The sequence below is a fragment of the Camelus bactrianus genome, chromosome 27, assembly GCF_048773025.1.
Source record: "Camelus bactrianus isolate YW-2024 breed Bactrian camel chromosome 27, ASM4877302v1, whole genome shotgun sequence".
Classification (NCBI taxonomy): Eukaryota; Metazoa; Chordata; class Mammalia; order Artiodactyla; family Camelidae; genus Camelus; species Camelus bactrianus.
The window spans coordinates 30,524,974-30,535,018 of NC_133565.1; the positions used below are offsets into that span (position 1 = coordinate 30,524,974).

Sequence of the window (10,045 nt, forward strand, 5' to 3'; positions counted from 1 at the left end):
CCACCAGCTCAGAGGTGACAATAGGGCTCCTGTGTGCTGTGGGCAGTTGGAGAGGGCATGAACTCAGGCAAATGAGCCTGAGTGCTCACAGATATAGAGGCGTGCGGGTGGTCTGGGCGCTGCTTCCACTTCAGAGTTCACCAGGATGGAGGGCAGCCTAAGGCAGCTCAGCCTGGGCAGGGGGCCCAAGGGGGCTGGGGACAGCCAGGCCCTGGCTGAGTTGCAGGAACTGGCCCTGAAGTGGTTCATGGAGACGCAGGCCCCCCTCATTCTGCAGAATGGAGCCCTGCCCTCCTGGTTTCACGGATTCATCACCCGCAAGTAAGGCTGCTCCTGTCCCCATGCCCAGCATGGCCTGTAGCCCCCCGAGGCTGGGAAAACAGTCCAGGACGAGACTGGTTCCTGCCCTCTCCCTGGGCTAGAGAGGGCCCCCGGGAGGTGGTGGGCAGGGCAACAGATGGGGAAGGTTCAAGTTCTCTGGCGGCAGCTTTGGAGGGCAGGGTGGGCGAAGGCATCGGCCCCCGCTCTAAGGTTAGGGCTGGGGGTGCTGGGCTGCTGAGCTGCCAGAAACACAGTGAGGGGCAGGCAGGAGCAGGATGCGTGCAGACCAGCTCTGAAAAACTTGATGAATTACTAGAGGGACTGTTTCATTTGTCATCCAAACCAGAACGCTGTTAGTAAATAGGCTGGGAGAACTGTTTTGAGTGGGGACTGTCCCAGGCAAACCTGGATATACAGTTACTCTAGGAATAAAAGCCAAGATATGGAGGTTGGCTCTCTGACTGGGCTGGATCTCCAAGCTGCCAAAGCACTGATGAAGGAATGACAAACCCAGCCAGTCACTAAGTCCTCCTGACCCAGCACCTGGCATTGAACCCAGGCTAGCTTCATGGGCCACAGCCTGTGCTGTAACACAGGGCCCTCTGCTCAGAAGGGCCCTATTCTTGGCTGAATGCTTTGCTGTCACTATGCTGAAATTCTTACTTTCTGTGTAGGGGGCTCCACGTTTTCATTTAGTACCAAGCCCTGCAAAATCTGTAGTTGATCCTGCATAGAGCAGGCACCCAGTAAGTATCTGGTGAAGAAATGGGTGAGGAAATATCCGATCTATGTACTGCCAAACCAGAAGACAGCTGGAGTTTTCCACCATGCCTCCAAAATACTTGGCACCAGTTAGAAATATTCATGGCTGCCTGGGGCTGAAAGGGATATGCAAGGAGGGGATGAGAACATATGAGTTGCTATTGTGGTCTGGCTCCAAGCGTAACAGCAACTTCTCCCTGCAGACACTCTTGTGTAGTTCACATCCTGCACAACAGTACACAGTGGTCCTGAGGCAAGGAACCCATAAGCCTAAAAATCTCTAGATACATGGATTCATTCTTGTTACAGAGCCATTCATGTGGGGAGTGGGCAACCAGGGGCAGTGGCTGTTGTGCCTGCTGGTGAGGCGGTAGTGGGGGGTGGTGTCTGTGGCCTCAGGACTCCAACCCAGCCCCAGACTGAGTCTTGAGCTTGCTTAACTGGGCCCAGACAGAGCACAGACCCAGCCGAAGGTCTGAGGGAGTCCTCTCTGAAGGGCTGGAGGTCTGCGTCCTGGATCTGGCACCCAAGGGCATGGTTGGCCAGGACTCTGAGGCAGGTCTAAGTCAGGCTGCTCTTGCTGCTGAGGGGACCTGGGCCCAGCTAATGGCATGTCCTCTGCCCAGGCAGACAGAGCAGCTGCTCAGGGACAAAGCTCCTGGTTCCTTCCTCATCCGGCTCAGCGACAGGGCCACCGGCTACATCTTGTCCTACAGGTAAGAGAGGAAGCCCTCTGCAAAGGGCAGGCAGGCTCCAGCTCCCATAAACCAGCCTTGCAGATACACGTGGCACCCCCACCAGCCCACACTGCTGGGCTTTCCCTGGGCCGTGACTCGCTCACTCCCTCACTTATCTGTCCACGTCCATCAGACATTTTCCGGGCAGAACCATCAGTAAGCTAGGACGAAGCCCCCACCTTCAAGGGGTGAGTGGGGGCAGAGGAGAACCTCCTCCTGATGGGAGGCTGGGGAAGGCTTCACAGAGGTGAACTTTGAGCCCAGGATAGAAGGAAGACCAGCAGCTTGCTGGGCAGAAAAGGAGGTGTGATTGGGGTTTAGGAAGGTATTTCCAGTCGTTAGGACTGCACGTGCAGAGGAACAGAAGCTTGGCAGACTAAGGTGCTGGGGCAGCCACAGGTTGCTGGAGGCATTGGACCACGGTTCCAATGCCTGGTGAGGAGAGCCGGGAGCAGCTCAGGATGGCCTTGGATGCCTGGTTATGTCTGCAGACAGTGAAGGGTCATCTGGTCAGCCTTAGGTTTTGCAAGGATCCTTCAGACAGCCTATGGAGAGGGAACTGGAAGACAGATGCTGGGAGTATGGAGGCAATGGGGTGAGGTCTGGGCTAGATGGTGAGGTCTGGGCTAGATGATGAAGTCTGGGCAGGGCAAGGCAGTGGGCATAGAGAAGTGTAGACAAGACGGCCAGGGTGAAGTCAGAGATGGTGATGTCAGCCCTGTCCTCAGAGTAGGTTGGGTGGGGAAAGGCAGAGAAAGGAAGAAGTTTCCCTGACCCCTCGTTAGGTAGGGAGCGAGGGAGTTGGGGCTCCAGGGCAAATCTCAAAGGCCTCAGAGCCAGATTCAAAATGACCATCTGCTCGGACTGCCCCAGTTCAAATCCTGACCTTGAGCAAGTTACTTTGCCTCTCTGTGCCTCTGTTTCCTCATCTGTAAAATGGGAACACTGCAGTGACTATTTCATATGATTGTTGAATGGCTTTGATGAGTTTTTACCTTTAAAAGTACTTGACACAGTATCCAGAACATAGTAAGGACTAAACAAATGTTATTGTTGTTAAAAGGTATTGTTAGTCTATGGGCCAGGTACTGTCCTAGGCACTTTGAAATATACAAACTCAGCAGTTTTCATGTCTTTTCAGCATCAGATTTTTTTCCCAAACATGATCTTAGGTGGAATGCCAGCATATTAAAGAGATCAAAGTGGGGCTGCTCAAAGATACACAAATAGACCAACGGAATCCAGAAACAGCCCCCCACATTTGGTTACCAGATTTGCAACAGAGATGCCACTGCAATTCAGTAGAGAGAAAGGCTGATCTTTTCAATAACTGGTATGGGAGCAATTGGATATTCAAATGGAAAAAAACAGCCCCCACCTTACATTATACACAAAAATTCACTAATTCTAGGTGGATCGTGGACCCAAGTGAGAAAAGCAAAACAATACATTTGTCGAAGAAAACACAGGAAACATTTTTCATGACTTTGAAATAGGCAAAGATTTCTTAAATGAAACACAAAAGTACTAACCACAAAAGAGAAGACTGATAAATTGAATTTCCTTAAAATTAAGAATTTTTGAAAAAAAATTGTTAATCAAAAGATACCATTAAATGGACAAACCACAGTGTTGGATAAGTTTTGTACTGTAATATATGTATCTAATAAAGGACTCATCTCCAGAATATATAAAGAACTCCTACAAATCAATAAGACAAAGACGACACAGGCAGAATAAAGGCCCTTCATAAAAGAGGGTCCAAAAGGACCGTGAGCATGTTGGGGTTCAGTAGCTTTAGTAATCAGGGAAATAGAAACTAAAACTACTTTAGCGAGTGGCTACCGAATAGTTGGTGAGGACGTAGAACAATGGGAAGTCTCCTACTCGGCAACAATTTTAGAAAACTATTTGGTATAATCTACTAAAGCTAAACATAGGGGTGCTCCTGACCCTCTGATTCTCCTCCTTGGGATATTCTCAACAGCAATGACTACATACGTTCAGCAAAAGCCACGCACAAGAACGTTCACAGCAGCTTTATTTATAACAACCCAGACCTGAAAATAATCTAAATGACCATCAACAGAATGGATAAATTGTGGACTTTTTTTTTTTTTTATTAAATGGAATACTACCTGTCAATGGGAGGGAAAAGAAACTAATTCTGCATGGACATGAATCAATCTCAAAGACATAAAGTGGAGTGAACAAGCCAGGCACAAAACAGGAACGCTGTATGAATCCTCTTACATGAAATTCCGTAACAGGCAAAACTGAGCTGCGGCAATGGGGGTCGGAGTGGTGGCTACGTTTGTGGGGCACAGACTGGAAGGGGCCATGAGGGACTCCTCTGGGGAGCCGGCAATATTTTCTGTTTTGCCCTAGGTGGTGGTTACGTGGCAGTGTTCACATGTGGAAATTCATTGAGTTGCACGCTTAGGACATGTGCAATTCACTGTGTTTGCGTTATTCTTCTATAAAAAAGGAAAATGAAGAGGGTGGGACATTACAGGCTGGAGGGGAGGTTGGAGCTGGAATTCCATCTTTTCAGCCTGGCCAGGATTCAGGTGAGGCAAGTGAGGTGAGTGAGGCAAGTGAGGCTGAGTCGCGCAACTGTGGGGTCGAATCTCATCTTTAAGACTTAGATATTTTGCTCATCGTCGATATCTCAGTATTAATTTTGATTTTCTAAAATATAGCATTATTAGTTATCTTGATTACTGAGTTTTGTGGCATCCCCTTAAATTTTGGATCCGAGCTTGGAGCTCCCCCTACCCCAGTCCTGGCCTTGCCCTTCTTGATTGATGCTGGGGGCCCCCTGCCTCCCCCAGCAGGTTTGAAAACCACTCCCTAGCTCCCCATCACCTTCAAGGCTGGGCTTATTGGATGTCAGGTCCCACTTTACAGAGGGACCCTTCAAGGCCCAAGTGGGCAGCGTGGCCGGGCCAGCTCCAGCCCTGGGCCAGGGCAGGACTGCCGGCTGTCAGCAGCCCCAGGACCACAAGTGCTTGTGTTGCAGGGGCAGTGATCGCTGCCGGCACTTTGTCATCAACCAGCTCCAAAACCGGCGCTACCTCATCTCAGGGGACACCCAGACCCATGGCACCCTGGCCGAGCTCGTGCGCCATTACCAGGAGGTGCAGTTTGAGCCCTTCGGGGAGACCCTGGCTGCTGCCTGCCCACGGGTAGGCACCCCTCCCTCTTCCCTGGGGGCGGGCGGCGGGCAGTGTGCCCGGGCCTGGTGCGTCCGCCACTTGGCCACATGCCTCTCCCTGACTTCCCTATTTCCTGACACCCAGGGGCACACAGTGCGGCATCACGGTCCCTATTTGAAAAGAGGAGACTGAGGCAGCACTCTACCTGAGGTCAGGGACGTGGTGGGAACGTTTCAGTCCCTGCTAGCAGTCCCTGGTAGGCAACTGGAGGCCGGCCAGGGGTGTATGACCACACACTTGCTGTGTCCCCACCCTCCCAGCCAGAGGACAATGATCTGTATGACGCCATCACCGTGGGGCTCCATCAGACCGATCCGGGCCTGGAAAACCCACCTGCTGCAGTGTCCCCCACAGCGGTGCCAGACAAGGCCAGCCCCCGCCCCTCTCCAAAGCCTCAGGTCTCCTTCCTCCACAAAAAGAAGAGCCTGAATGCACGTCCCCAGGACCTCTCCAAGGAAGAAAGCATGGAGGTGAGGAGGATTCTGGGCTGCTGAGGGTCAGGATTGCTACACCAGGAATGTGGGTGCCACACCCACCGTCAGGCCTGGAGAAGCCACACTGACTGGCCCCTCCAGTTGCAGAGGGTGAGCTCCAGGCCTAGGGAGGAGCCAGCCCAGCAGGCAATCACCCAGGGCTTCACCCATGCTGTGGCCTGCCTCTGGCCAACTGGATCCGATTCAAACCTTGGCTTGACCTTTCTAACTGAGTGACTTTGGACAAGTCACATAACCTCTCTGAGCCTCTGTTGATCAATCCTGAGGCTCCTGGGGCTTGAATGAGGGAATGAATGTGAAATGTCTGAAAACTCCCTTTGTAACATGCAGAGTGGGGTGCCTGTGAGTCAGTACTTTATCCTCCTCCACAGCGACTCACAGGAGAGACTCAGATTTTTCTTAATATATATCAGGTCACAAAATGTTGAGGGTGTCTCCTCATGCTTAGCATAGAATCTGAAATCTTCACCAGGGTCCCCAGGAGCCTCACCAGGTGTCCTGCCACCTCTCCCTCTTCACTTTTCTCTAGCCTCATTGGTCTTTGGATCTTCCCTGAACACACCAACCTTCTTCCCACCCCAGGGCCTTTGCACTTGCTGTACCTGCTGCCTGGAATGCTCTTCCCACCAGATATCTGCATGCATATACTCTCACTGCATTCCATTCTCTGCTCAAAAGTCATCTCCTCAGAAAGGCCCATCTGAACTATAGAAAATATTTCCTCAGCCACCTACCATTCTCCCTGTCCCAGTACCCTGCTTTGTTCTCCTTCACAGTACTGATCATGAGCCGATTATTATCTTGTGATATGTTACATCAACTGTATTAAGTTATGTAACAGAGCAGTGTGTTGCCAGGTTAGAATCCAAACTTCCAAAAGTTGGTCTTGTCATCAAGCCCCTGGCACCTAGAACAGTGTCTACACAGTCCTTACTAAATACTTGTTGAATAAACACTCAGTTGATGGACTTGGGGGGCGGGCCATTCTGAAGAGGGAGGGAGCAGTGAATGAGTGGGTTCAGGGGGCTCAGAGGGACCAGCGGACCACTCTGGAGGGGAGAGGAGCAGGGCAGGATGATCCTGGGTGGGAGGTAGAGCTCGTGACTCATGGCCTTGAATGCCGACATAAAGACAGTGGTTCTAGAGTATGAAGCTGGCGGGGACCCTGAACATCAACCAACCCCTGCACAGAAGAGTCAAGTAAACTGAGCCCAAGACACAGAGCCTCAGCTTCTGTGAGGGAGCTTCAGTTTGCCCGAGGGCAGCTTAGTCACAGTGTAGCCTTTAAGACGTCTGTCCCTCTCTCCCCAGGCCCCCATCAGGGTGCCTCCCCTCCCGGAGAGGAGGGCCTCCCTTCTGGACGAGTCTTTCGGAGGCCCCAACGACATCGTCTATGCAGACCTGAGAAAGATAAACCAGGCACGGCTAGGCCTGGTCGCAGTTCCAGCCGGCAGCCAGGCCTGCTCCTCAGGCAAGGAGGACCCAAGGAGACTCTCAGATGGAAGCCAGAGCAAGCCTGATGGCCCAGGACCTACCCTGTCTGGGGTGGGCCCAGACCAGGGCCCTAGAGTGTCTCCCACTTCTCGGGGCCTCCTCCTGCCCCTCAGTTCTGAGGCCTTGGGATCCTCAGCCTCTGCCTGGAGCCAGGGGTCTCCAAAGCTGAGCCACAGGGCTCAGCCCTGTTCCCTGGGCAGCTGTGCAGATACCTATGAGCTCGTCCAGACAGCAGGCCTCCCAAAGGAAGCCAAGGATGTGCCACACCAAGAAGGCAGCAGTACCTACGAGCAGATCCCAGCCAGGCCCCCCTATCCTGGGGCCAGTCCCACATATAGCAGGCTTTCAGGGTCCACAGACTGTGGCTATGAGAGCATCTCAGGGACCCCGGAGCTCCCAGAGCCCAGGAACACCTATGAACAGACCCCAGCAGCCAAGAGCAAGGAGCCTGGACGGACACATAAGGTAGGCTCTATGGGTGGGGTGGGGTGGTGGCCAGCCCTTAGGGGGCACCTGGTGATAAGAGGGACCTGTGGCTCTCAGGCATGGGCAAAGCAGGTCACCACCACTGCCCAGAACTTTTCAGCCCTAACTTCTGCTTCGAGATGGTGGAAGAGGCAGATGTTAAGTTGGATATAAGAAGGGGGCTTCCAGGCTCTCCTAAGGTCTTTCTCTGTGGCAGACTGGGACTCCTGTCCCTCCCTCTTGACCACTGCAGGGGTCTCAGAGCCTCAGAGAGATGATGGACAAGGGCCCTGGCACCAGGTCTGACTTGCCTTGGCCCTTGTCATGGCTCAGCCACTCCCTAGCCATGTGGCAATATAGTTTCCCCAGCAACTAAGATTGCCAGATTTAGCAAAATAAAACAGCGGATATCCAGCTAATTTGAATTTCTGATAAACAATGAGTAATATTTTTTAGTGTAAGTATGTCCCCAATACTATAATTATTCCTTATTTATCTGAAGTTCAAATTTAACTGGGCATCCTGTATTCTCATTTAGCACCTTACCCAGGATCTCCATTTCCGCATCTGTAAAGTGGGCTGGTCCCATGGCTGTGTCCAGGGGCAGCAGCCCAAAAGATTACACGGGGCATTCTTACGTGCTCAGGACACAGCCCAGAGACGGCTGTCAGTGAACAGCTGTTCTTCCTGAAGATTTCTGCTAAGAATGGAGAAAAGGGGGAGCAGGGAGCAGGGGGGTGGAAGGAGGTGGTCAGGGGTTCTCAGGGAGGCAGAGGAGCCCTCCTGAGCCCTCGGCCCCAGCACACTTGCCCATACCTGGAACTGATGAGCCGGGAGAGCCAACTGCCCAAAGGGACACCCTCAGATTGGGGCCCATGTGAACCTCCTCCCCAAGCCTGAACAGTGAAACCCCAAGCTCCCAGCGGAAAGGCCTTCACCGAAAGTTCTGCCAGCTCCTCCCTCAGGGCAGAGCTGTGCCCACGCACCGGGGACAGGGAGCTTGACTGGTGCAAGGCAGCCTCTAGGTCCTGACTCCCCAGACCACAGATGCTGCCTGCGGACAGCCCTTCTAAGAACCACAGAAGCCACATCCCACGTCTGCTCTTCCGCTGGCTGCGAAGTCCTTCTGGTCCCTGGTGGCACCATGTATGACCCCATCCCCATTCTACTTAGGGCGTGGCTGGGACAGAGAGTGCTGGGGGTCTGGAGATCCAGGGGACCCAGTGAGGGAAGTAGGGGCTCGGCCTTCCGTCTCCACTTCCCCTTTAGCCTCCTGAGCCAGAGAGGGCAAGTGCCTTGTCCCAAACCAGAGGCTAGAGTGGAATTCCCAGAACTGTGAGGGGCAGTGGAGCAGCCGTCATTATTCCAACCTGGTCTCTTCCCAGCCTTGGGCCCCAGCCCACAGTCACTGCTGAGGGACCATCTGAGCCTGGCTCTCCCCTCCCTATCCAGGGACCCAGGCTCCAGCATCTTCTTCCTCTTTGCAGCCTGACAAGCTCCGGAGGCTCTTCTTCACGGATAAGAAGCACAAACCCTGAGGAGTCCTGGCTTCCGGCGGCCCACCAGCGGGTTTCTGGGAACCTGCCACCAGAGGTTACTTATTGGGCAGCTCTCAGCCTGCCTGAAGGCACCCCTGAACCCTAAAATCCAACCAGCCTGCTCTGTAACCAGGCTGAGACAGAGTTGCCTGCAGCTCAGGGTGGTGTCCCGCTCCCCCAGTGCGTCCCACCCAGGCCGAGGAAATCACGGCCCGAGAGGAGTGGGGACTGGCCAAAGGCAGGGGTCAGCATCCCCATTTCCAAAATGAGCTGGGGCCTGGGCAGATGAATCAAGCCAGCCTCCCACCCTTACTGAGCATGGGGCAGGCCTGGCATTTTCCTAAGTGGCTGAATGACATCGTGCAGTTGCCCTTGAGACCAGAATCAGTCCTTCTCGTGACCCTATCAGCAGAAAGGAGGGGAGGGCCCAGGGCCACATCCCTGCTCCTGCTCCTGCTCCAGTGGAGTTAGGGCAAGAAACCAGGGAAATGGCAGCAAAGCCCCAGCCTCAGAGGCGATGGTTCTGACCCTGGGGCAGCTGGGCTCCCAGGGACCATCACCTCAGCCTCTCTGCCCCCGCCTTCATCTCAGCCTCACAATGCAAGCTGGGCAGACCCTAGTTTGACCTCTTTAGCTGCAGATGAGGGGGAGGGTGGTTGAGGCCCAGACAGGAGCAGCAACCTGCTTAGAGTTGCACAGTCACCCCTCCTAAGGCAGCCTGGGCACTGCTGGCCGCTTGCTGGCTATCCCTGTCTACCAGGCCAACCTGCACCGAGCTGTGCCTGATGCCCAGCTGATACTCCATAAATGTTCACTGGAATGACTATCGTTATGAGGGAAATGGAAACAATTTTCACTGAACACCTGCTCTTCGTGGGGCTCACTCAAAGACTTGGAGTACAAGTGTGTCTTCCTTTCTAAGACACAAGCACTGAAATAAAAGTTGGTGCCTCAAGTGGGAAGGCAGTGCTTAACCCAGAGAGGTGAAGGGCTAATGGCGGGATTTCAAGGAGAAA

The 10,045-nt window shown here is 53.4% G+C and overlaps 1 protein-coding gene across 1 annotated transcript; it reads left to right on the forward strand.

Annotated features, from left to right (window-relative positions):
• SH2D7 (SH2 domain containing 7) lies at nucleotides 1–10,038 on the forward strand. Its single transcript, XM_010955352.3, has 6 exons — nucleotides 1–321; nucleotides 1,710–1,799; nucleotides 4,843–5,008; nucleotides 5,299–5,508; nucleotides 6,844–7,491; nucleotides 8,979–10,038. The coding sequence occupies exons 1-6, from the start codon at nucleotides 146–148 to the stop codon at nucleotides 9,027–9,029; spliced, it is 1,341 nt and encodes a 446-aa protein (XP_010953654.1). The 5' UTR covers nucleotides 1–145; the 3' UTR covers nucleotides 9,030–10,038.
• Nucleotides 10,039–10,045: the final 7 nt, after the last annotated feature.